Source organism: Archocentrus centrarchus, chromosome 15 (genome assembly GCF_007364275.1).
Source record: "Archocentrus centrarchus isolate MPI-CPG fArcCen1 chromosome 15, fArcCen1, whole genome shotgun sequence".
Lineage (NCBI taxonomy): Eukaryota > Metazoa > Chordata > Actinopteri > Cichliformes > Cichlidae > Archocentrus > Archocentrus centrarchus.
This window is the reverse complement of record NC_044360.1, coordinates 23,409,950-23,437,343: the sequence shown is the minus strand read 5'-3', so window position 1 is coordinate 23,437,343 and position 27,394 is coordinate 23,409,950. Positions and strand designations below refer to the sequence as shown.

General features: G+C 42.2%; 1 protein-coding gene across 4 annotated transcripts in view; it reads right to left on the bottom strand.

Annotated features, from left to right (window-relative positions):
* Positions 1–27,394, bottom strand: part of disc1 (DISC1 scaffold protein) — a 48,002-nt gene that overhangs the window by 12,454 nt on the left and 8,154 nt on the right. For 3 of the 4 annotated variants that reach the window (XM_030748586.1, XM_030748588.1, XM_030748589.1), the window contains exons 6-12: positions 27,121–27,353; positions 22,541–22,595; positions 20,304–20,406; positions 19,942–20,130; positions 11,436–11,496; positions 3,373–3,616; positions 1,277–1,321 (exon numbers count right to left, since the gene is read on the bottom strand). In XM_030748586.1, the coding sequence (XP_030604446.1) occupies positions 1,277–1,321; positions 3,373–3,616; positions 11,436–11,496; positions 19,942–20,130; positions 20,304–20,406; positions 22,541–22,595; positions 27,121–27,353 (930 nt within the window). The remainder of the gene's footprint in view (positions 1–1,276; positions 1,322–3,372; positions 3,617–11,435; positions 11,497–19,941; positions 20,131–20,303; positions 20,407–22,540; positions 22,596–27,120; positions 27,354–27,394) is intronic. The other variant, XM_030748587.1, reaches the window with a different exon arrangement.

Sequence of the window (27,394 nt, the reverse complement as noted above, 5' to 3'; positions counted from 1 at the left end):
CTCTGCGCAAAGCAGAGAATCGAGCTCCTCCGCAACGCTATCACAACACCATCACTGGAAAGATGCCATTAAACAGCCATCACATCAACCGACTCAGTGATGTATCACTGCAATGTCACTGTACTTTATTCTAATTAACTACTCTAGGGCATCGTTTTTTGTTTTTTTTCAATTATTAAATGTAATTTCATACAAAGGGAGGCAAAAAGGGAGGCTTCTTATTTTGAGCTACAGCATCATAGTTCAGCTTTCAAGTAAACAAAAATTATGTTTTGTTTTTAAGCAGATTTTGGAAGATATTCTATATTGTCAAAAGTACTGGCTGGCTGAACAGCTTCAACTCTTCTGGAAAGGCTTTCCACAAGGTTTAGGAGTGTTTATGGGAATTTCTGCCCATTCTTCCAGAAGCACGTTTGTGAGGTCAGACATGGATGTTGGACAAGAAGGCCTGGCTCACAGTCTCCGCTCTAATTCATCCCAAAGGTTGAGGTCAGGACTCTGTGCAGGCCAGACATGGCTCATCCATGTCTTTATGTTGGAACAGGAAGGGGCAATCCCCAAACTGTTCCCACAAAGCTGGGAGCATGAAATTGTCCAAAATGTCTTGGTATGCTGAAGCATTGAGGCGACTGTTTGTTGTGATTTGGCACTATATGAATAAAATTGAATCGAATGAATCATTAAGAGTTCCTTTCACTGGAGCGATGGTGTGGGGTTGTTTTTCAGGAGTCGGGCTCAGCCTCCACCAAACTTTACACTTGGCCCAATGCAGTCAGATAAAGACTGTTCTCCTGGTAACACTAAACTCAGACTCATCCATCAGATGGAAAAGCATCCAGAGTCCAGTGGTGGCGTGCTTTACACCACTGCATCTGATGCTTTGCATTGCGCTTGAAATATTATCTCTGGTATTGCAGGTTATAGCATTGTGCTACACTTAAACATGCATAAACCATTTACTGGATTCTGTTGGTGTGAACTCCTGCGTAGGCCACTCCTTATCGATTCTATTTGCACTGTGTGGCTACCTGGTGTGAATCAGTTAATAGTTATAAGGCAGGAAGTTAAATTTAAGCTTAACAAAAGCCTCTCACCTGGATAAATAAAGGTCTTAAAAGACATGGTGCAAACTCTCGCATGCCTCTCATACAGACAGTCAAAGAGGTGACGGGGGTCATATTTAGGTTAAAGTTAACTAGCATTATTCTTCTTCAGTCTCCCCCAGCATTACACTGATAACATTGAACCATACAGTGATAGTATTAGCATTACGCACCTCTGGGTGATTATCCTCCATGCAGAACAAAAACTCCTCCAGCTTCTGCAACCAAAAAAAAAAAAAAAAAAAAAAAAAAAGGGGGAACATTTGTTGAGGCCACACAGTCGTAAGCCTGCTCATGAATTATTGAAAATACAATTATGTCGTCTGTGTACTGTATGTGTGCAGCATCATCATAATGCGAGGAGGCTGTAATTATTCATCAACAAAACTGACAAGAAGGAAACAGATTAACAGACTCATTCGTACTGCAGGTTTCCTTTGTTAGTATTCAAAGTATGTAATTGTACATTCTTCACTAAGGAAGTAGGTAATTACTCTACCTATTGGCTAACATATTGTTTGTGCTTTTAAAAGACAGAGTGACAACAAATAGTAAGCAGCAAAGTTTTAATTATTATTCTAAATTCAAAACAGCCTTCATTGCTTTACTCTCAGGTAAACACAGCCGACCATCGACGACTCTTCACAGTATCTGAAGGTTTCAGCTGCTGCAGTTCTGAAAAACTCATATGAACTGGACTGCCACTGCTATCTCTAATCACATCTCACAGCAGTGTACAATCTGCCTCATACAGTTTTCTAGGTGCAGATTGTAAAGATTAACCAGCATCGAGCTGCTCTATTATTGTTTGTTGCCTTGAGATGAAAACACTCATATCTGCCAAAGTAAAATAATGTTTGCTGCAGAACAAAAACTACAGATTAAATGTGCCTCTTCTCCTTTTATAAGGGAAGAAGGTTATTCTTATTAAAACATGTTGTCATGTAAATATTAAAGGTTTTTACTTCCCAACAGATTTTTAATGTAACTGTTGCAAAGAAACATGAACACTATAGGGCGTATTTTGCTACACTGAGTATCGGGGGGGTTATAGAGAAAACACAGACAAAAGAGAGACAAAAGAGAGAAATGGTTGGGTGTCTCACCTTTTAGTTCTTGGAGAAATGTTAGGAGGGGCCAGGCTTTAGGAGGCGAAAGAAAAGCAAAGAAAGAACAAAAGGGGGAAGCAGAAAATAGATCCATGCAGTTTATAAAATGTGGTCAAGGAAAGGCAGGAAAGAAGAAGACATCAGTGAAAACTGTGCACAGTTACGTGTGCTAAGAAGAGGTCTGTGAGAGAAGCTAAACAGGTCTGCAACAGCAGCAGAATTAAACATAGCAATGAAACTCTACAGCTTCCAGTCGGATGGATGCAAAATCCAGTAAATCCATACTCATAGGGAAAATGTAGAGTAAATATTATGGTAAATAATATTCTCTGAGGCAAAGGAAGAAAGTATAGCCATCCAAAAACATATCTGGAAAATGTTCTATTTTAAATATATATATATATATATATATATAATGTATGTAATGCTGGCTTGGTTGGCTTTGTTCCTATCTCAGACTAGTCAGACTCCGTGGGTGGAGGAAAGTGTGAGAAGAGGAGAGAATGAGTTGGACTTGGCCCTGAGGCAGTGGACCTCAGCTCACTGTGGGATAGACCGGCACAGAGAATTCATACACACATGCGCACACGCGCACACACACACACACACACACACACACGCATTCCCACTAAATGCATTTAATCGTGCAGAAGCAGCCTCTCAAATCTGAAGAATGGAATTCTTCAAGGAAGTCAAAGTGTTTCCAAACGGTTGCCTCCCTCACGCCCACATTTTCCTCGTTTAGAAATACCTTCGAGCAAACGCGCTAATAGACTGCTGCTCATCTCACTGCAGTCGACAGAATTTTAGACTCTCACAATAGCTCCATGCACAAAGTGAAACTATCCTCTCCAGCCAAGCGGTAAGGTTGACAGAGCAAGAAGAATTTTTTTTTTTTTTTTTTTTTTGAGGTTACATTTCACAGCACAGTAAAGAAAAGCACGTATTTCTGAAAGCATGCTGTTCTCATTTGACCCTTCAGCAGCAAACATGAGTTATGTGTAGAAAATATGGAAGACCTCAGAGCTTAAAAGTGTCAGTTGGGAATCTTTCATATTCAAGACACTAAATCTCAGCCTCTCTCATGCACTTCAGCGTGTATACATAGTTGTTTAGATGAATTATGCATTGTGTGATCTTCACAAAACATTTACTGTTACCTTAGTGAACTCTGAGTTCTGTAAGTTGGCCTCAGGACACCAGCGCCCCCCTAAAGCAGTCAGCATGGCGCAGTCCTCTTCTTCTTTGGTGCCCGGCTGGGTTGGAGGATAAACTGCTGCAGCGGGGAGATCTTCAGTGTCTGCTCCACTGCAGCTGAGAGTCCGCAACTGGAGACCTCGCAAGAAAAGGTGGCACGCTTCCAGGTCGGCTTCCCAGATCCGCTCCAAGCCTGGACATCCACAACTAGGAAGAGGAGGAAACAAGTATGTCATGCACTGTGACAAACTTTCAGTACACTACAACATAAGACACACTACATATTATATATTACATATTTAACATGTAAAGTCCATAGTGTACAAAATAGAGTATATTGTACTCTATGGAGGAGGCTGCAGCATTTTCAATGCATTTGGAGCCAGGACATAGTCGCACATGCCACAGTCCGGTCTTCTGCGCTGAATACAGCAGAAATCTCACCCATTAACAACCATATTAATGCCGAAAAAGGATGAGCATGATCCTCCTGAACAGCTTTGGGCTTGTAAACTGCAAACTCTTCAACTCAAAACTGCAACAACCCCTGAGTCACAGCTTGAGACTCGGCTCTCAAATTCAGGTCAGTCTGACAAAGAACTTGATGCTTGCTCTGAGCGAATTTGAGATCCGTATTTAAATCGTAGTTTTGGAAGTGCAAGTGGTCGGAACGAGGTTTGTGGGTAGAGGGAGCAGGAGCAGCAGAGCTGTCTGGATGAGAGCTCTGAATTGGACATCACACAAATTAACATCAAGTATGTTTTCTTTTTTAATTTTATGAAGCGTGTAGCAAGATAAGTTATATATGTTCCATACAGTATTTATGCTTATTAGTGTTGCTACAACTTTACCACGTTAAACGTGTGTTATAAAAGAACGTCACAATAACACTAAAAACTAAAAAGGCATGGATGGTACAGTAAAGGACATGTTCAATAGCATGTCTTCAAATAAAGCACTTAAACATATGAGTGACAGGAGGAGTGAATCATTCAAAGAATAAAATTCCATTGACCAAACGTAACAAGAGTGATATTCCTCCTGAAAGGCTGCCCTTTACTCAAAAGAGCTGCAGCACAGAGAGAAAACGGGGTTTGGACGCGTTCATCTCTGCTGGGGTCACTGAGCAGGAGTTCAGTGGGAGGACAAAAACTGTTTTATCTGCTTATTGAGTTATGATCAGTCAATGTTCTTCACTCCGCTTTCCCGCGACCCCTGCGGCACGCTCAAAGTTTAAAAAACAGTGGAGACCAATTAAAGCAGCTAAAACCGTTTGCATACAGTTAAAAATTAGTTACACGGTCGCTGACTCTTGTCATGTTCCATTATTTAGGTTAAGCTGATCACACTGATTTACAGTAACTAGTGCCGCGACAAATGTCACAGTCGGTGGAGGTTTCTATATAAACTCTCTGTCTGCCCTGAAAGCAGAGGAAGACACACACAATGAGACAACACTTCATTCAAATGCCCTTATACACTGCATCAGTACAATCAGATACACTTTTGTCAAGAAAGCCACAGACACACATACAAAGACTCCTTGATTTTCTGAGATGTCTCTGTAGGGGGGGGAATATTGATCTCTTTGTTTTTGGAAACCATTTTCCATTTCCTTTAAATAAAACACTCCTTTACTCACTCAGATTTGAGGCCTTCTGACCTTTAAAATTTGTCTACTGACCTCCTTTCAGCGACTTTTAGATAACAAATCATTCGCAAATGACTGTGATCCCTGAGCTTGTCAGAAACTCAACCTTTAACAGGCCACACACAAAAATGCAACAGTTGCATTAAGAGCAACTTTGTCATGTGGAAAATAAACTAAAGCTGACAGGATGCTGGGACGAAGATGACGGTTTAATATGTGGGAGACTTATCAAATATCTTAAAGGGAGAAATATCCTCTGTCTGTCTTCACATGCCCATTTCCAACCTAGGAGGAAATTCTCTGTCACGAACATAAACTCTCAAAATGACTGACTCAGACTGATACAAAATACAGCAATGTCATTCTCTAAATACGCTCACATGGAAACCTCTATAATATATTCAGTATTTTCTTCTGGACAGTGCACAGTCAGTTTTGTGAAATGGCTCGTTCTCTGTGATATATAAACAAACTCAAAGGCAAAATGCACCCAGACAATATTGTTTAATCTCCCCCTCTGTTCATCCTTCTCTCTCTCTCAGGGTTGAGCCCCCCCCCATCCCAAAAATTGAATGCCACTTGTTTTCCAGCCCATCTCCTGCCTGAAAAGGCTGCCAACCTCTGTACCCTGCCAACGCACGCCTCTCAGCCGTTCTCTAACCTTCATTTGGCAGACAGACAATAGAAAAATTGCTCCCCCCCCCCCCCCCCCCCCACCCCGCCCCCGCCCTCACCAATTCGCTCCTCGGCACCGCTGCCTCTGAATTCTGCTACGATGGGGATGCACGCAATGAGCCGTGCCATTGTTATTTGTCTCTTCTGAAGTGGAGAGGGGCGCGCATACACACATGCAACACACAGATATGGGTGGGCACACGCATGTTAACTTACACGCACATGCCCATAAATCACTCTCTGTGGGGATAAAATCATAAATTCTTCTAAAAATGTTAAAGCTGGCCTCATTTATCACAAAAGCTTCTCTTCAGTGTCGACTACAATTCATTACAAACTGGCACTGCGTTAGGGCTCTGCGTGCTGAAAATTCAGACAACATGTTAGCACCTAAGCATCCCTGTGATAGTGGCATCTCGGTGCCCGCTGTTATGAACTCGTCACCCACGGGGTTAATTGGTGGCAGCCGCTCGGACTGCCATCTGACAGTGGTGGGGTGTGGGCGTGCGGCGCTGCTGATGGCCCAGTAATAAGGAGAAGAAGCAGGCAGGCACACTCTTTGTATCCTAGCTTCCCTGTGGGACTGCTGACTGACAGGCCTGCTCTTTCTCCTCAAGGCATTCAATATAGACAGCTGCTGAGGAAGGGTTATAAATCTACTGGAACTTTTAAATGAAGGGGCAGTGACTTAGTCCTGCAGGTACCAGCAGGTTCAGTCAGACATCTCAAGAGAGAAGAGGCGCATTGTGGGTTCACATCCTGTATGACCATCATTCAGAAACCTCCTGGGGCCGAAAAATGAAGCCAACACGCCCGTGCCAAAAGCTGCATTTCCTGAAATGGCCACTCGAGGTTGGCTCCAAAAGCATGTCAATCCCCTTGACTCCCATGTTAAAATGGGTCTTTTTCACAGCAGAAAAAACGTTTGCAGCCAGGAATAAAACATGGTGGTGGTGGTGGTGGTGGGGGGGGGGGGGGGGGTTCCTGTCTCTATAGCTCTGTGAATCAGTGATTTTTTTTTTTTTTCAATAACTCAGCTTTAAAATTGTATGAGGACTTAAAGTTATGAATTGTATTAGATGCTTTGACAAAACTGGGGTGTAGCTGCCAGCTGTCTACTAGGTGTTGTTACCTCAGCTAATTAAAGTCCCTGAGCTGAACCTCCTGACCACTTTTTTGAACTTTTAAACAGCAAATTTGCACTTAGCGTCCTGGCTAAGACAGCCAGCAGTTTGCAAACATAAAGCAACATAAATAAAAGTATACAGACATCTAAAAATAAAGAATGAAGTACAGAAACACATTCACAACAAAAACACTACAAAACACAGAAACACTTCCTTCACTTCATGAATCTTGTTTGTGGTGTTAGTAATTCTGAACTAGAGCTGATATTAGCCATTTGCTAATGTATCAGTATCGGCATTTATAATAGAAAATTTAGTAAAGCGATAGGAGAAACACGCTCCACCAGAGGGCACTCTACAACAACCAGCTGATCTGAGCAGTGTTTTATTGTCACTAATATTTATTGTAAAACAAGATTATTTTTAAACCGCGCTGTCATATTATCTTAGTAATGACTCATAAATAACGACACATAACAAAAGTTAGGGAAATCTATTTATGTTTTTTGAACACTGGCCAATATATCAGATTTCTAAATGACCAAATATCGATATTCGTCTTTAATTCGTCTATAGTGGTTGAGCTCTATTTTTAAACAGAATTATCTGACAATTAATATGGTTTAATGTGCTGTTTACTGTAAGGATGTTGCCAGAACTGATACTTACAATACCTTTCCATACCAAGAGTACTTGTTTTGTTTTTTGTTTGTTTGTCTGTTTTTTGTTTGAGTACTGCAAGTACCACAGGAAACATATATACAGATGCTGTAATTCTTCCATAACTGAAGGGGGCAGCATACTCCTACAACTCATGTTTGTACTGACTACAAAATTTCTGGTATCCTTCTAATGTCACCTTCTTACATGTTGCATTCTGCCTCCAAAAATATTAATACAGCATAAGCCAAAAGGATAAATTTGAATTTTCAAACAGGGAGTCTCAGTGGCTGAGTCCATCTTTTATTTACAGTTTATGGTTAGCATGCGTCTTCAGGTTCAGAACATGAGAATAGCTCAGATTTTCAGTCATAGTTCACAGCTATCTAAAGATCATATATTCTGGGTAAAGTGAGTTCATTTTTCACGATGATTTAACAAAAACGAAGTATATTCATTAATGCATCTTTGTTGATTTTTGAGGAAACAAAAAAAAAAAGCTATAAAATAAGAATTCACACATTAGAAAGGAAAAGAGATGTGCCAATATTTCACCTTAACATTATCCTCGCCAATAACACCAGCTGTGGAGAGGTGTTAATAATACAGTGAAATACAGAAGGAGGACTACTGGAAGAGGTGTGATAGATGGTGGATTAGGAGGGGTTTGTATTGTGGATAGCTTGAGGAGGTTTTTAGAGGACCCAGATGGGCAAACAAAGTCTAAGATTTTACACATTTTTTTTTTATGTACATTCAAAAAATTGGTATATTAAAAGTGAGAGAGGAGAACATTTTAACTCAGCTGTTCTCATTTAGATTCTCACAGAGCATCTTCATTTTAACTGTACATTTAGCATTTAATGACTTCTGCACCAGTTCCTTTGTGTCCGTCACATACGATATATGCCCCTCAAATCTCTACAGAAGAAGAATGAATGTATAAATGAGGGGGGGGAATGAGAAGCGTTTCCTAATGAAACATCTGCATAATGTATTAAACAACTGTGTGGTGCTGCTAATCTGAATAAAATGTTTTTTATTCTGGTGACACACTTACAGCATCTGCGCTGTTCTAACATCCTGTTCTAGTCTTTAGCAAGGAAAAGATAATTGGTTTTTTCAACACCATCCGTCTCCACGGAGACCAGACATCTCAGCGCACTAATCTGCCTCTCTCCACCCTCCTCCTCTCCTCACTTCCCATCACCACAGCACTCTATCAATGGTAATGTACATTAGAGCTGACTGATAACATTTACAGTGGATGATGAGTGCATGTGTGCATCTGTGTGCATCTGAGTGTGTGTGTGTGTGTGTGTGGGGGGGGGGGGGGGGGGGGGGGGGGGGGGGTTGCAGTGTATGCACATGTGGGGAGAACTGCACATTCAATCAAGGCAAATATGTGTCACTGTGCCAAGCGGGAGCTGGTGGAAGGGACTGGTGTTCGCCATAAATCAGAGCTATATTTGTGAATTTATCTAGACCACCTCTGGTCGTGGAGGCCGATCTAAGGCTGAAGACCCAATAAATTAATGTAGAATGTGATGGCAGGGAAAATTAGCTTACAGCTATCCAAGAAGGTGTTCTTGAATATAATTTATCTTTTTTCAGAGTGATGTGGTGATTGATATGGCTCTGAAAATTGAAGCCAGTGTGGAATTAAATAAGCAGTTAAGAAAAGGGATGCACGCAGAAGTGCCTTAAACCTGCACTCTTTATAATTCTGCAAACAGACGTCCAATAGTACAGAAGTAGGAAGACTTCTGTACTATTAAACTGCACAAGCAGGGCATGGCTACCTTGTGGTTTCCATATGATAGTGTAACATCCTCAATATCTCAGTCAGATTCACCCCTCACTTACGATGCTGGGTTTCAAAAACACAGACACAATGGCCAAAAATGCTGAAGTTTTGAAGCAATTCACAGATCAATGGGTGATGTCAAAGTGGCTACTTCCTTTCTTTATGGTCAGTGTGTGGGTTAAATATGCATGATTTACAGAATATAATCAGCTGCCCTCGCAACAAAATATCTAAGAACAAGAACACAGTATACAGCAGCTCCACTAAAACATAAAATCCAACACACTCCGTCGTCTGACTGCTTTGCGTGCCAAAATGGATTCAATGTATTCCTGTTTTACTGGTGGCCTGGGACAGAAAGGGGTTAATGCTGACTTCCTCAGGGAACAGGAGTCTGCTCTCAGGATTTGTAATCTGGCATGGTTTATGTAAAAGAAAAACAGAAAGAGATTTGAGTATTAAACATTTTATAGATATTTTTATGATTGTTTAATGGGGCACTCTGATTTATACATGATCATTCATTTACTCGCCATGAGGAGTAGCACTCAGGCTGTGGAAAAGGTTTCAGAATGTTTCCAGGAACTGAAGAACTTTAAAATTTAACCATGACAATGTCATCAGAGTTCTCTCAGCTTAGGAATGGAGACTTTTCTAACAGAAGGCCTGTCAGCAGTACAAGCTGGCAGTGACAGACAAAGACGGTCTTTAGCAGTGATACCGCTGAGATGCATTATCGTAGCATCCGGCATTTTTTTGCTATCAGCCTTAAATTTAAATTCGTGTTTTTCAGATATTTTTAACGTGTGGCATTTTGTTGCGCACTTTCATTTTGATGTTTCTGTGTTTGAGGTGCAGTATCCTATATAGGCTGCGTCGATCTATGTCTAGCTCTCAACAAACATTTTGTCTTCTTTTGTCCTCTATATATAGGCGGTGCTTTATCCCATTCTCTAAACTACTCTGACAAATGCCTCTGCAAGCAACTCAGAGGTGTTTGCCATCATACAAACAAAACACAAAGCAGCCATCTGCCCTATTGACAGCAATGGTCCTGAGGCGTGATTCCCTGCTGGGCGCTGAGATCGCAGCCATGTTGCTCCTTGACCATGCAGACCCCCAGTCTGTGCATCCTTCAACAAGCAACAGCCGTGCAGTACGTCACTGAGTCCTGGCTCTCATCCAAAGAGGTGACCCTACCTCTCCAAGGATGCAACACAGAAAGCTATACCCCCTACACACACACACACACCACAAACAGAGACAAAGGTCAAGTAGACAAACAGGGTCTCTGATAATAAAGGCTTTTCCAAGCCCAAAGTAAACCCATGCCGCCTAACCTTTTCTCTTCTGAACACAACTAGAATAGACTGAGTGAAAAGAAATGCTCATATGGGGTACACAAAACCACTGCCGTCTATATTTATCCATCTGTAAAGCACAAATTGTTCCAGCGCCCTGTAGAATAAGAGCCAGTCGCATCACAGCTGCTAGGGGCTGTCTGTCTGCAGAAGAATCTGCCTGTCTGTCTGGTGACTGAACTAACTACAAAAAGAAGCATAAACAGACGTATGGACTCAAAAGTTGACTGGGATCTATACCCTCAGCCCCTCACCTCACAGTCTGTCAGGTGAGATGGGTGGCGACCCGTAAACACAACTTGCTCTCAGTGATTTAGAAGCTCTGAAGCACAGATGGGAACAGTGAAATAGTCAGACGAAAGATACTGTTTTATCTAAAATGGTTTACACAGAGGAAAGGCGGAAAGGTGGAAAATAAGCTGATGTCAAAGTCTAAAAAAAAGGCACAAAAGGTATGTGAGAAGGTGGGAAGAGGAAGACAAATTGTGTAGGTGAGAGACAGACTGCAACGTGAGAAAGGGACTCTAGGAGACAACGGCATATGAAAAAAAAAGGTGTGAGAGCACGATGTGGTAGGTGAGGTGATGCATTGAGGAGACGCTGCGCTGGTTAGGGGACAGCAGAAGTGAGAGGAAATTCATTGGAGGGTGCTGCTTTATTTATGGCTCCTTGTTTATTAGTCCTGTGGAACATTAAGTCTTCACGTCTGTATTAAAAAGAAGCAGAGCGCACAGAACAGCCTTACCTGTGCAATCTGTCCTCCAGTAGCTCAATGTACTTGGTGGTGTTCTCTTTCAGGCGGCTTTCTGTGTTGAGAGAAAAGAATAAAGAAAGCGACAGCCTGTTATAGCAAATCACACCTCTAATACTGTTAACACTGACGTGTCAATAGCTATGCTATACATGTTAGAGAAGTTAGTTGTCATCACTTCGTGACGGCATTATGCCGAGAAACTGCAACAGTACAGTTCACTACAGAGGAGCAGCTGGCTTTCTCTTAACACAAACACACAATTGAGGAGAGATCACTCCCTCTGCTCTCAGGAGGGATAACATTGTAGACGGCCTAGGGATAAAAGAGGATTTCATCATGGCATAGTTCCTTATTTCTTGCCAGATTTTCTGTGGGGCATAAAGTCGAATGAATAGCTTATGTTGCTTCCTGTGCCCTTCTGCCAGCAGTGAGTTGTGCCTGAGGAGGACGGTTGAGGGATAGTCAGGATGGAGAGGAGGACTGAGCGCTGTTAATGAGCTCATGTATGAAACATGAGAATATGCCCCCCCGACCAATCGCTGACACAATAGGAAGCGCATATATATATATATATATATATATATATATATATATATATATATATATATACACACACACACAAGTCACTTAAACTTCTGGCATATTGATCTGGTCAGTTAAGTATCAGAGGGGGTTGTTAATCACTTTCAGCTGCTTTGGTGTTAATGAAATTAACAACAGGTGCACTAGAGGGGCAACAATGACACAGTGGTGGTCTGGTGAGGCATATCCATGGAGGGATGCACAGACCTCTACAGGCTAGACAACGGCACCCTGACTGCCATTGAGATAAAATCCTTGGACCCACTGTCAGACCCTACACTGGTGCAGTGGGTTCTGGGTTCCTCCTGGTATATGACAATGCCCAACCTCATGTGGCAAGAGTATGCAGGCAATTCCTGGAGGATGAAGGAACTGATACCGCTGACTAGTCCCCACGCTTGACTGACCTAAATCCAACAGAACACCTCTGGGACTTTATTTTTCTGTCAATCTGACGCAGCCGGGTTACACCTCAGACTGTCCAGGAGCTCAGTGATCCCCTGCTCCAGATCTGGGAGGAGATCCTCCAGGACACCCTCTGTCATCTCATTGGGAGCATGCCACAATGCTGTCAGGCATGCATACAAGCATGTGGGGCCCATACAAAATAGTGAGTACCATTTTGAGTTGCTGTAATAAAATTTTGGCAAAATGGACTAATTTTGAATTCAGCTCTCTGTAGGTTAATAATTTTCATTTCCATCCAAATTTCATTTCCATTTCCAAATGATGCAGAATCATTTCATTCCTAACACATTAGCCACTCCATATCAGTATAGATATCCAGCATGATTTTTTTCCCATTGAGATCTGATGTGTTTTCAAAGTGTTCCTTTAATTTTTTAAGCAGTATATATAAATGCACCCACACTTTAACACTGAGTCCAAACCTTCCAGCTCTTCCGCAATGAAACAGAGACAAAGCGATCCCCATGAATATGCCCATTCTCAACAACCCATCGGAATCTTTAACGGAGTCCATACTACTTTAAAACAAACTTTAATGAAGAGTTACAGAAAGTTACAATGCCACTTAGCTTGCTCACACAGACGCAAAGTCTGAGGATTGAAATATAATTCGCATCGTTGTCTTGATGGTGATTAATAGACAGCACCAGCTTGGGCATGAGATATTCTTGGGTCCAGCCACAGCAGGAAGAAAAGGAAAATGTCAGAGAAAGTAGTGTGGCACACATTTACATTCTCTCTCACACACACACACACACATTCTTGTCTGTACTCAGAGAAAGAATTGAGATGGAGATAGTCGAGTTATTTATGGGGGCTTGAATGTGCGTGTCACAGGAAAGGATCTTGCTCCTTTCAGTCAAAGTGGCCAAATCTGTGCAATCAGCTGTAGAAACTATCACATATCTGCTGTATGTGTACCAGACAGCTCACTTATCACCCTTCTAATTGCCACGTGAGATCCTATCCTACCTGATAGAGCCTCCCCTGTCAACTTCCATTCATGCTGGCTCTGTTAAGCAGCTTGCAAGCAGATAGCCACTGAATAATACATGGAGGGCATTAAGCCTGACTTTGGCTGGCAGAGAGCGAGTTGCCAAACTGGGCTACAGCTTGAACAACAGCAAGAGCCAGATTTAAATAACAGACTGAGGAATAGAAACAGATGAAGATGAGAGGCTGACACACGTGTGTTAACTGTTTACTTAATATTTCTCGCTATGCTAAACGCAGAGGAGAGTAAGTTCACCATCCTGTCGCCATGCCAACCAGTGGCAAAACTACTGAGCTTCCTCGGGCGTGACAGATGAAAATAATCTTTTCTTTATAGAATGGGACGAGACATCAAGCAGCAGAGCCACCTCCTGCGCTGAGTGGAACCAGAGCAGTGGGTGATATTACCACTTCCTGTAAGACTGCGGGAGGCTGCTGTCACGGGCAGGCAATGCGAATAAAATCAGCACTAAAAAAGCCCATAAAGAAGACAGTCGCTCTGTTACTCCCAGATGCATACCATGGAATATTTGGTGTTGAAGGAACTTCACAAAGGCTGCATTGGATATTCATGAGCTCAGACTCCCCTCACTCCAATGATCTCAGCAGGCATTAAACATCACTGATTGCTGCCAAGGACCCTGGCTAAAATCAAAGAGGCCATTCATTCATAACACAAACACAACTGAGACACTATTGAAAGATGGGGAGAATGTGTTACTGGGTGCTGTGAAGAGGCCATTTGCTTCATATATAGATCAAAAATAATAATTCGTTAGACTAATGAAGATGAAATTGCTTCAGCTAAATAGCTGTAATGTTTGTAAAAAAAACAAACAAAAAAAAAAAACGATGTGGTGATTAACATCAGTGATGTGACAGACAAATCGAAGAAGCAGACGTGTCACAACTGACACTCAATTTACAATGATGAAGTTATGGGTTTTAATGAGACTGCAGAAGTTAACGATGGCAAAAAAAAAAAAAAAAATGTTTGTTTTTGCTCCTCCATCACGAGGATTCAAAGAGCTCCCCAGCTGAAAGTGAATGATGCAGTAATTCCTTCGATGCCTTGTAACCACAAAAGCACCCAACATCTGTGAGGCCTTCTTGTTGTCAAACAAATTAGAGGCGGCTCTGAGCTACCAGAGGACCAGTGATATGCTTGTTATAAAAGCCTGCGCAATAATAAGAAGGAAGACAAAACTGTGTGTCTTTGTAGCTGAGTTGAAGGCACCGACTGTGATTAATGCGTTGCAGCTTGGCTAGGTCTGTTTGAGTGTGACAGCACTGCAGGTAACACAAACACACAGTCAGCATATGGAGACACTCCCACTGTATATACCTGAACCTAACAGCAGCAGAGCTGATGGAGGGACAGGACAGACGCTCAATCACCCATGATGCTCTAGCTGTAGCATGCACAGACTGCAGGCATACTAGAGCATATTGTGGGGTTCTGCTTGAATGCACAACAAAAAGAATCACTTGACAAATAATTGGCTATGTACAAAACTGTAGTTGCGTTGAGGTTTTTTTTTTTAGTTGTGGGTGCTAAACTGTTCAGCTGAAATCTTATGCTCATTGTCGTTATAAGTAACTCAGTAAATAACAATTCGTTTAGAAGAGGCTCTAAACTATATTTCTACTGAAGCAAGCTACAAACAATTTCTTTTGGCAACTGAATCTGAAGTACTAAGAGGCTCAACAATAAGGAAGTCTCCCAAAAAAGTGCAGCCATAAAACTGCAGAGCGCTCCTGACACTTCACCTGCTCACAATCTTGCCCCATTAAACATGCATCTTATTATTCCCCAGGTTTTCCTCTCGGAACTCCAGGTTAGTGCATTTTCATGAAAACGTATCTTCCGCCTGTCACCTCCCACATGTGTAAACTGCCACGCTTATCGTCTTCATCTAGTGTTTTGGTTTAGCTGCTAATTTTGCACCGCAGGTCATAACGGGTGATGAACCAAATATACTGATTACCTGCAGTCATCTGGGGGAAATTTAAAATGCAATATTATTTAAGACCTTACAATATTATAGAAATACCAAGTAATGCCACATGGTGGAAAGTCCGTTGCTTTTAGTGTGGGTCAGTGCGGTGGACTGACAAACTGACATTAGCATCCCAAAGCAAACAGCTGTAAACATTTTTTTTTTTTAGCTTCACTATGTTTGCGATGCACCAAGACGTGACAGAAAGAAGAGAGGGAATATAAACCTTTGCATTAGCAGTATGGATTTGAAGACACTGTATGATTGATGGAGCCTGATTGGAGTGGTACCTCAATCAATTGTGTTTTTCCCAGTAATTCTTTCAGTGATAAATTCATAATGGCACGACAGGAAAAAATGAATATTGCTGAAACTTCAGAGACAAAGACCAGAAAACAGTCCCCCTGGTCCACTTAACCACCGCGCCGCTTTCGATCACTCAGATGCTCTTCAGAGAAGAGCTGTCACGCATTCCATCAAGTTCTCAACAGAAGCACCCTAAAAGAGCCAGAGTCATGAATAAATCATATACGTCCTCGCCTTTACTATTGGCACTCCTGTAAGAGAAAATTGCATTTGTCTAATAACACAGAGTGACACTGCATCGATGTGCACTTCAGCTGCCGGACAAGTACAGCACAGTTGGATTTGACCTGAATGGGTTTCAAAATACGGCACAAGTAACAGGAGCTGTGTGAAGAAACAATAACTGGTACAGTAATTAAATGGCTTCCAGTGGAGCCATGTGAAGCAGAAAACAACAGAACTGTATTGTAACAATGGCAGTACACAGGCATTACCGCACTACTTGGCTAAATGAAGAGGAACACACACTGATGCTGCCTTCCACATTTGAAAGTCCTCACTACTGGGGGTCATTTACGCATCTTATTCAGCTCTTCAATTATTTATTTGTAAATTTAGCGTCACTCGAGATCTCTCTTGGGGACAAAATTATACTCTCAGCAGGGACTCAAACCTCTGGCCATAATGGCTGTGGTATTCATCAGCACACGTGCCAGTGGCAATTAGGGACATAATGGCTCCCAGGCCAAAAAGCCCCCACACCGCAAAGCACTCAACAAGCTGAAGCTGTGTAGCTTCAGCTTGTTGATGAATGTCTATCTTTCCATGGCATCAGCGGGGCTATTCATTGCTTCAGAACTCATGCAATGACAATGGGCATGCTGTTTTCTTTGTATAGGATGACACTGACACCACAAATGTGTGCTAAGGATGGCCATCTTGGCGTTGACTTAGACGGTAATTTCTAATTCCCCTCCAGCTAAAGAAATGGTAATGTGCTGTTGGTGGGCTATCAGTTTCCAGCAAATGTGTGCCAGCCCCTTATTACCAAATAGGATGACAGTTTAATGAGCCCCTTGCTTGGTGTCAGCAACACATTCTGAAATTGCGCCTGCTGCCATATTGTGTGCGCCCACTTGAGCGTTTGAGCACGCCGCACAACCAATCATTAACTTGCCGTCTTCTCTGTGACGTGTTGCCACCTGACTCCGATTCCTTTGTTCGGCCGCAGCAGTTTCGTGCCACTGGGTACCCAGCCTCCAGAGCTACATTATTCAATGTGAGGCACACACACTGCGTTTGGGCTGCTGAGGTGAACGTGGTGCTGCTTGTCATGGAAGAGATCAATGTTATCCCCAGCTGTTGAGCAGGTTGAGGTGTTCAGGGGTGTACTTCCACAGCAAAAATCCATTGCAGGTAGATGAAACATAATCACTTTGAAATGAAAAGGCCTGCTTTCTGTTATAATAATATACAATTATGGACTCTGAATGTACTAAAATAGCAAAGCTTTGCATTACTATACACCCCCTGAAAACTTAATGCAACTGAGCCTGAACAATGAAGTACAAAAATAAAAGAGTGCCCCCTAGTGACAGGAAAGGGTGCAGTCAAGACAGGACAATGGCATTAACCGTGATACCACAGCCATAAATCTTTATGATCTAGATAATAGCATATGTTAGATGGGAGGTTGTAGCATTAGCTCCAGTCTCCAGCCCTTCACTTCACTCTTCACTCTAGCCCCATCATTTCAGCACCCCCTCACCCCGACCCCCCCTGTCTCTGAGTCTCAGTGAGGGAAGTGACCTTTTTTAGAAATCTCCCTGTGACTGATGACTAGAGAGAGAACCACTGCAGGTGGTGCCGTCAAAATCCATTTAGATCTCTGCCAAGTCCCCGGACAGCAAATCAATCTAAAGACTGAACCCTAAAAAAGGAAGCCCCCTTCTTAAAGCAGCATTCAGATCTTAATCGAGTTGGAGAGCATGCGAACGCTGATGCGTCATGTCTGCGCATACTGGCTCGGAGGTAACTGGCTAACTTTACACAATTAAAGCTCGTTTCCCTCGCACCACCTCGCCTCTTCACAACTGCCAATCCTGCTGGTAACTCATTTGAAGCCGATTCCCCGCTGACAGCAGATCACTTTCCCCTCATTTGGGAGAAAAGTCATTGTTCATTGATGTCCTCTCACAGTGTGGAGCAACATCAAGAGACAACTTGTCTTTCAAAGAGCTCTTCTGATTCACATTTTGAACTGATATTTAAAAAGTGTATTCAAAGAAAAAGAGAGGCGCCTTTCAAGTACACAACAAACGTTTTCATGTGTCAGTGGGCAGCAAAAAAAAATGGTGCATTCATTTATATTTATGCTTTAAAACGTATATTCTAAGCTACAATAATCGTTTTTATCTTAATAATGGCAGAAATATGTAAGTGTAATGTCCCAAAGAGAATTATTATAAGCTTTTTAAATTCTGCAGCATTTTCACGTTTTTTCAGCTCATTTATTTTATTTTACAGGTTTTATTCACTCTTGCTGCTCACATCAGGGCTGTGTCCAGATGCAGCCGGCCGCTATTCTCAGCAACAACAACAAAAAGAAAAGCAAAACAAAGTGTGCACAACCTGCCCAGCACCTGAGGGTGGGCACCTGAGCAGCTGAAGGCCTGAAACATAACTTGAATGAATGATCTTATGTCAACTTAAAAAGCAATATGTGGGCAAAAGTGTTGCACATACTAGCTTCATAACTATAAGAATATCAAAATATTCAGTAGAAATAGTAGGTTTATGTTCCTTCCACCAATTTTATTTACTTTGTTTCTGATAGAGACTAAACATGTCAGTGAAAACAGGCTTAGGGAAGAGGTCAGTCAGAAGCGAGGAGCAGCAAATTCAAGGAGGAAAACACAGCGCCGCAGATGCATGAAACGCATGAAAGGATTCATTTAAGCATGCAGAGCGCTCGGTTTTATTAACATGAAAAGCTTTTGCTTCCAAGGGGGCATGAAAGGGAATCCTGAGCTCACTGACTAGATGTTTCTTTGTTAATCATACCTTGGGAATCATAAAACTAAAATTGCTGTATAGTTTTTATGGTCACAAGTGTATACTTTAGACCTTTTATCCAAAGGAAAAAAAAAACCTAATATGTATTTAGCACAGCTCTTACTCTCTTTTTTTTGCTGATGATTTAACCAGGAGACTGTTACGTTGTAAAAAGTGCTGCAACTGTGAGCCACAGAACGCTGCATGTGTGAATAAAATTAACAACACTTTTACTTCTGGAACCACAGCAGTTTCCAAATAGCCCTGATTTCAGGTCTAATCCCCCATAAAACCAAATCATCATTTTTTACACTTTCATTTGGAGCCTTTTCTCTCTGTTTGCCTTCCTTAAGGATGATTTCTTGACAGCCACCCTTCTATTGAGACTATTTCTGATGAGACTTCAGCAAACACATCAACTAAAGGGTCATCTCAGGTTGTCTTTCAGGTGTTTGCTGATTTTTTTCACATTTCTGAAGAACACAAATTTCATACAATGTTCAACTGCTGTAGTTTTTCAGGCCTACCATTTCTTCTTTTGTCCTCCGCTTGTCCAGTTTTCTCACATTTTTAAGGACACACAGCACGCCGTGCTGAGATATGCCAAGTTATCAGCTAATAGCTCGTTGGGAATCAGCTTGTTGGTGTAAAAATACTATTTTATACCTGTAACAGTGCGTTATCTTTGCCATTTTTGATTCCACTAAAGAAGTTGCAACAAATTGTGTTTTACTAGCAACAAAGTGCCTAAAGATACAATTTAAAATCAGTTCTTTGCTAATTTGTCTTCTATACAGGATGTAGACAGAGCACTGCTTCATCCCTGGGGTTAGGTGTCTTTTTTTATGCTTGAAGGACTCATGGATCAGTGTTAAGTGGTTTAACAGACAAAAAAAACATGTCTGAAAAAGTTCAGGTACAAGAACTGAACTGAAAATGAGTGAAAAAGAATATCCAAAGAAAAGAAAAAAATGTCCAAAGAAACCTATCGAAAGACCCTCAAAAAGCCTGGAGAACTTATTAATTAGAATATTGTTATGATAGCAGAAAAGATGATTTTGATTCAGTCAGACTGGCTAACGTCTGTGACTCACCATGCTGGGCCTCCCTCTGCTCGAGCTCCTGTCTGAGTTGCTGCCGCTGCTCCTTCATCCTGGCTAGCTCCTGGCTGCTCCCTGAGCTCAGGCTATGCAGCCTCTTGGCCAGAGCCTCAAGCCGGTCCCGCTCCAGGTACACCGCCTTCATCTCAGCTTTCAATTCCTTGGCACTGCTGAAGTCATTACCTGCACCGGCGCACCACAGGAGGACATTACGCTTACGCTGCCCATTAATGAGCTTCTTGATCATTAATAGCGTAATTAAGTGAGGCTAATGGTGGGTGATCCAAGTAAATGAGGTAAGTAAAAAAGTGTAATGCAGCAGGGATATATTGGGGTGTGGTTGAGTGGAAAGTTACCTGAGATGGCTGCCAGTTTGGCTTCATGCAGTGCCAAGAGCTGTGTTTCAGTCTCACTGACTTTCCTCCTTAAGCTGCTGCCCAGTCTCTGACTCATGACCACCTGGGGAAAAGAAAGAGAAGAACATGCAGAGGAGAGCGCAGGGGGGAGGGTGGTAACTAACAAAACCTTTGCAGACACATGGATCCCACAGGAGGCAAAGCTCATTTCCAATTCTGCTTTCATTTTCTTTTTGACACTCATTCTTACAAGACCTTACAAATTCATTTCCGTCCGTCTGTGTCCGCTCTGCTTTGAATACACAGCAGAGCATCAGCGCTGATGTGTTACCTTTGTCTATAACCTTTAGAAAGAAAGGGAGTGCTTCTCCTTTCACGTGGACAGACAGGGAAATGTGAAATCCTCATAAGAGATATCATTAGAAAGTCAGAGAGGAAAAAGCCCCTGAATGTCACTGCCTGATGGGGATGCAGCACCTCAGCTCTGAGGTATTCACAAAGGAGCCGACGGTTTCAGAAACAGCCCGTCTGGCCTTCATCTGCCCCTCACCCTGTCCTTTAAACCTCTGTTATTTCCATTGTATACACTTTGAAGCACAGATACAATCCCCATGATTCACTTCCTTCCTTCTAGGAACTGCTTTTCACTGCTCAAAGAGATTTGGATCCAGATTTTCTGACGCATGTTTTCCTTAAATCTGACACAGTTATGCTGTGCAACGCTTTGAAAAGGCAGTCAAATAGGTTGGTATTTCTGAGGCAGAACATCCCCAGAGAGTTTTTCTTCGCACAGAAATATAGAAAGCCGCTTTTTTCAAACAGGCTTGTGTAATTTTATTTCATGCATTGCATGAAGTGGAAATATTTTTTGAGTGCTTTTCAAAGTGTAGAAATTCTGACATTGCTGATTTAATTTCAAAACATCAGGCTATTTGTCAATTCTGAAGAAAGTCAATGGAGAAAATGAAAGTTACTTTCATGTCAGCAATCATTTTGTCACAGCAGGTGAGCCATTTTCCACTTGGTGAATAGATCATCTAGGAACCAAGCTTTTCATTTTAGCTTAACAATGGGCATTTTGTGATTGTGGTAAATGTATATCTGGGTAGAAAGCCACTATATTCCTTTCATTTGATGACGGCACAGCACAGTGACAATAACTTTACAGAGCTAACTCTGTGCTGCTCTCTCCCTATGATAGATAGATAGATAGACAGATAGACAGACAGATAGACAGATAGACAGACAGACAGACAGACAGACAGACAGACAGACAGACAGACTGTGTGATGGCTCATGTCTAGTTGGTCAAAATGGCAACCCTGAACTCTATATTTCATTTTGGGGAATAAGATGATGATTAGAACTTTTTAGTGCACTGTCATAAGGCACACAATGGTACACTGACATACACTACAACTGAGGATGTGTGCTTTGAATGTACTCTTGCAGATGCCTCAAGATGTTACAGCAGCGCTCCATGCTGAAAGTCATACCCAAGGCTATTCTACTTCAGACTGCTGTCCGGCCTCTGAGTCATAGCTGGAGACTCAGTTCTCATCATCAGTGATCATATTTGACATGAAAAATTCAGCTCAGTTTGACACAGACACTGACTGCTTTCTGGGCAGGTTTGAGGTCTATCCTGAGGGGCATGCACAAGTGGCCATAACAGTACTTCCAAGGATAGATCCAAATGCAGCAGAAGCACAGAAGCAGTGCAACGTTTCACAAGGAAGCAACCCTGAAGGGAAGAGCAGCTACATTTAAAGTTTTTGCTTTATGTGTACAGAGATCAGCACAAAGGAAATGCAAACTCTTGAGAAGCAAGAGTTTATTCCAGTTAAACAGCAGCATACAAACCCAATAAGACACACATAAACAACTCTCCTGCAAAAGTTTTACTCATTTAATAAAATTTTGCTCATCCAATTTGTTTAAATGCATTTAAACAAATTGGTAAACTTCATCTTTTTTCTATCAGGCTGTACTATTTTACAGACGAGTTAGAATTTATTCAAAATGACAACTCCTGCAGCTGCTTCTGACTCTTTTCAAAAAGAAACAAGCACACGAATACACACACTGACATTTTGTACACTGAAAGTGGCACAAGACACATAATGTCTATTCTGACTTACTACTTATTATATATTCACACACTCAGTCATTGTTAGCATGCTGAGAGGAGAATGAGATGTTACAGAATAAATCAGGTCAGAGGAACAGTGGCTTACCTTAGCAGTGGCTTCCTTAATGGACAGATTTATTGCCTGCTCCTGTTCCTGGAGTCTGCAAAATAAAAACATAAATGTCACAGTGCAGGGCTAAAGGTAATTTCTTTCATTTGGGAGATATCAAAAAGAAAGATCTAGATGGGTTTGTTTCTGGCTTCTGCTGATCTGGCAGCTAATCACTTAATAGTTTGTAAACTATAAAAGCAGTTATGGAATCTTGTGTAACCTTTGAAAAGAAAAGTCTTAGGAGTTTTTTTTCTAGTGGATGGGGGCAATTATTCAATGACAAGTTCAGTTGCCCTCTCCACGAATCACCACCTTATCATGGTGGAGGGGTTTGTGTGTACCAGAGATCCCAGGGGCTATGTTGTCCAGGGGCTCCCAGGTGAATTGCTCCTGGGTGAAGAGCAATTCAGATCCTTATGAGAGGAAGATCAGGGGCGCAGTTTACCCTGTCCAGAATAGGCCTCACCCTAAAGCCAGGCCTGGGGAGTGTGCTCGAGGGAGAGTGGGAGTGTGTGTCAGGTGGCAGCCAAGGGCAGAGGCCCTGGCAGCCCGATTCCCGGCTGGCAACTGGGACATGGAACGTCACCTCTCTGGTGGGGAAGGAGCCTGAGCTAGTGCATGAGGTTGAGACATACCAGCTAGATACAGTTGGGCTCATCTCAATGCATGATGAGGGATGAGTTGCTGCCCTAAGTGGAGGAGTTTAAGTATCTTGGGGTCTCATTCACGAGTGAAGGAAGAGGGGAACAAGAGACTGACAGATGGATTGGGGCTGCAGCTGCAATGATGCAATTGCTGCATCAGTCCATCGTGGTAAAGAGAACACTTAGACAGTGACCAAAAGAACAAGATCTCAGACAAAAGCGGCAGAAATGAGCTTCCTCCAAAGGGTAGCTGGCCTTTCCCTTAGAGATAGATTAAAGAGTGCAGTCATCAGAGAGGCGCTACTCCTGCAAATCAAAAGGAGCCAGTTGAGGTGGTTCGGGCATCTGACTAGAATGGCTCCTGGGTGAGGTGTTCTGGAGGAGATGGCTGGGGGGAGGAAAGTCTGGGTTTCTCTGCTTAGGGCAATGCCCCCGTGACCCGGCCCCAAATAAGTAGATGGCTGGAGCTCACAAAAATATTGAGCCACCCCCATTTCTTTACATTTTGCTTCCATGGAGCCAGACTTTCCTGTACTTTTTTTAAAAGTGGTCTTGAGCAAATAGTTCTCCAGGCTTTCTGAAGGTCTTTCAAATTTTATCTTTGGACACTGGCTGCTTTTTCACTCATTTTCAGTCCAGTTCTTGTATCTGACCATTTTCAGAGAAACATTTTTGTTTTGGCTTTTTTTTTTTTTTTTTTGTTAAGTGACTTAACAGTGACCTACGAATCATTAAAGGGCAAAAAAGGTACCTAACTCAAGGCATGAGCCTGTGTTGTGCATACATATAACAGAGAACTTTATACTAGCAGCTTGTCATGAAAACAATTTTTTTTTCTGTTGTTGTTGTTGTTTGCTGAAGCCTCACCAGAAATGGTCTCGGTGGAAGGCTGGCTGTCAAGAAACCAATCTTAAGGAAGCAAAACAAGGAGAAAAAGCTGAGGTATGCCAAGTTACGTAAGAACAACAGGGCTTCATCAATATGTATGGAGGAGGTCAGGAGAGAGGTCCACCAGTGAGTGTCTACAGCAACTGTAAAACTTGGTGGAGATCTAGTCAAAACTGATGGTATTATGAATGCAAAAAGGACCATCAGATTTAGATCCACCATGCAATACCATCTGGAATGTGTCTGATTTGCAACAGCTTCATTTTTCTGCATGACAATGATCCCCAAAACACTGCCAATGCAGTAAAAGAATACCTGGATAGAAAAACACACAATGGAGCACAATCAGTCATGGACTGGCCTCCCCAGAGCCCGGACCTCAACATTATTGAAGCAGTGTGGGATCATCCTGACAGAGAACGGAACGAAAGGCAGCCAACATCCCAGAGTTCAGGCTGTGCTGAAGAATAAAAGTGGCCATAGAAAATACTGACTTTCAAGCTCATCGGAGTTGTACAAACTCTGTTTTTGGCTTATATACTGTACTTCCATGTATGTTCCAACTATTTCCCATTTTCCAAGCAAAATATACATTTTCACTAGGAAAAACTTTAATCAACGCAAATCTTTGAAGACAAAAAGATGTGCAAGTATCTCCAAACAGAATGAGTTGTTTGCACACTGTCCATTAGGGTGTAAAAAATTAGGCTGATACTGTGTGCAAACATGAGCTTAAGAGGCCCGTGTTTTGAGGTCATGCGCTTTAAATTTTGCATTTGAAATCAAATGCTGTAACCAGCGAAGCTTGAGCCAGCAGATGCGTAGCTTAGTTTAGCGTGAGAAAGAGAAACAGTTAGAGCGAGTCTGCCTATTTTTGGATGTACTGTGCTTTTGAAATAAACTCATTTACAGCAAAATAAAGGAAAAGCTGAACCTGAAAAGTATCTTCATGATAAAATACAGATTAATAGATGTGTTTTCTTTAGCTGGCCTGTTGGATTAAACTCTGGACGAATATTTCAAACAATAAGGGAAAACAGGACAAACCCATTAAGGTCACATTATTTAGTGACAGATCTAAATCAATTACAAGAGGGAGAAAAAGGAGCATAAAATCCATTATGCACAGTACAGTCACCTTGAGACAGTCCCAATTGTCTCACAAAATTCATTATGTTCTTTCTGTGTTATTCAAGCTGATGTTCAGAGTGAGTCAGAGTTAAATGTTGTCTCTGAACATCAGTGTTATAGCACAGAGTGGATTTCTTTAATTCAGTGCTTATGCAGGGGAAAAAAAACTTGATATGAGACCGAAATATCCTGTGTTGTTTGGAAAAAGGGAGGGACTGCAACACAATCATCACCGTGACCCGTGGCATGCCACCCACAGATGTGCAGCTGAATATCCAATCTGAGGTCGCAATTTCAATCAGCAGCGAGAATAAATGCATTTCAGCTGGGGTGAGAATAAGCCACATATCAAATTATGCCAGCGATGGTGGGTCACACCGCCGAGAAGGCGATAAGTACAATTTACATGTCTTTTTAACGAGTGGCAAGACGAAGAGGCTTTCCGCAGTGCTCCCTTGCAAGCTATTAACTTCAGAGGATATGATGCACAGTAATCATTAGCATCTGAGAAAAAAGCCATTAAAATTCAAAGCAGGTTCAAGCAGGTGTGAGAGAAGAAGACTAAAGGCACAGGGGGATCAGAGGAATAAAGAAAAAGTAGCTGTCCTCCCTGAATCTAAGAAACAAGTCATTCCTGAAGTGCTTTACATTACATTTATTTGTCAGGGAGCATTTGTTTATAAAGACCTGCAACACGTGAATTCAGCCTCTCCGGGAACAATAAAAGAGATGCTGCATGGGCAGACCTGTCGATCAACAAACAAAGTGAGCAATTTTTCCTGTAAGCTGAAAAAAAAAAAAGTGTAATTTTTTCATGTAAATGCAAGGCTAGGTGTCTTCTGTGCTGTTACTGGAGGTGTTGATTTGGTTGAAAAATGATGGTGTGATTTTGACAATTCTGCTGGAGGACTCATTCAAAGTGCCACTTTGTCTGAGGGTGGATGAAGCTGAGAGTCAAAGACTTAGAAACAGAAGATCATCACTGACACATCAGGTTCAAAATAGGATAATTAAATGGCAAGAAAGTATGTAACATGATAAAAGAACAAAACCCTATGGACAGGCTGTTGCACCGTCACTAGCATTTGCAGCTCTGTAGCAGCCCCAACTGGACACTGCAGGTACTGCACAATTAACTGCTTCATAAGAAGCTAACAGATCCTGGATGGAGGTCTCTGGCTGCAATGGATATGTGTTACCTTATACTACAGTTAGACTAAAGACTTGGTGTTTAAAGCTCCACTCCTGCTGTCAGAGGAGGAAACCGTCATATGGTGGATAAACAAATGCAGACATCATGGCTGTCATGGATGATTTTTCAGCGTCAGGGCTTGTTTTCTTCATCCCTCACATAGACTGTGCCCATTCCTCCACTGTATATAAATGTGTATGTACATTTACAGACAGTGCTACCTGCAGCCAGTCATACTACTGCTGAGTAATGGTTATATATATGAAGGCCCAATCAGGTGACCCTTTTCACAGTTTAGGTGTTAGATCTGGCTCTACCAATCAAACTAAGACCAACTGGAGAAACCGTCATAATGAGGCGTGAAAGGAGCGAAAATGTTACCTTAATGCTCAATTTCCCTTTTCCGCATACATTTGCACATTCTCTTAACCATGTTTAGCTACATATGAAGAGCTGAAGCAGATCCTACACAGCAAAAAGCCACTAATATGTCCAAAGATCTGCAAGGAAGGCTCTGATCCCCTCATTTGGAGTTGACTTTCTTTATTCTTTATGTAAAACATGAGCAATTTTTCCCTAAATGCATTCCTATTTCAGGGAACAGTACGTTTGAGCATTGCAACAAAAAATGTGTGAAAGGAAGCAACTGGTGTGAGGCTTCTTCCTCTTTGCTGATGATGTGCTTTGGTTCATTAAAGCACAGATTTTATGGCGCTGACCTGAGCATGGAGGGTGGACGAGAGACAGAGATCCGTGTGCGGTTTTCCGAAGTGACGAGGTCCTGGAGGGTTCGGCTCATGTCGCCAAGCTGAGCCATGCTGCAGCTCCTCAACACGGAGCCCTCCAGCTCCTCGGCCTCCACCTGCTGCTCTTCCTGCTGGATCTGCTGCTCCAGACACCGACTGCGATCCTTCAGCTCCATCAGCCTCTGCTGCAGCTCTGCGATCTCCTCCTGCAGACGCGGCACAAGGTTCGTTTTCAGGTTTTCCGTGT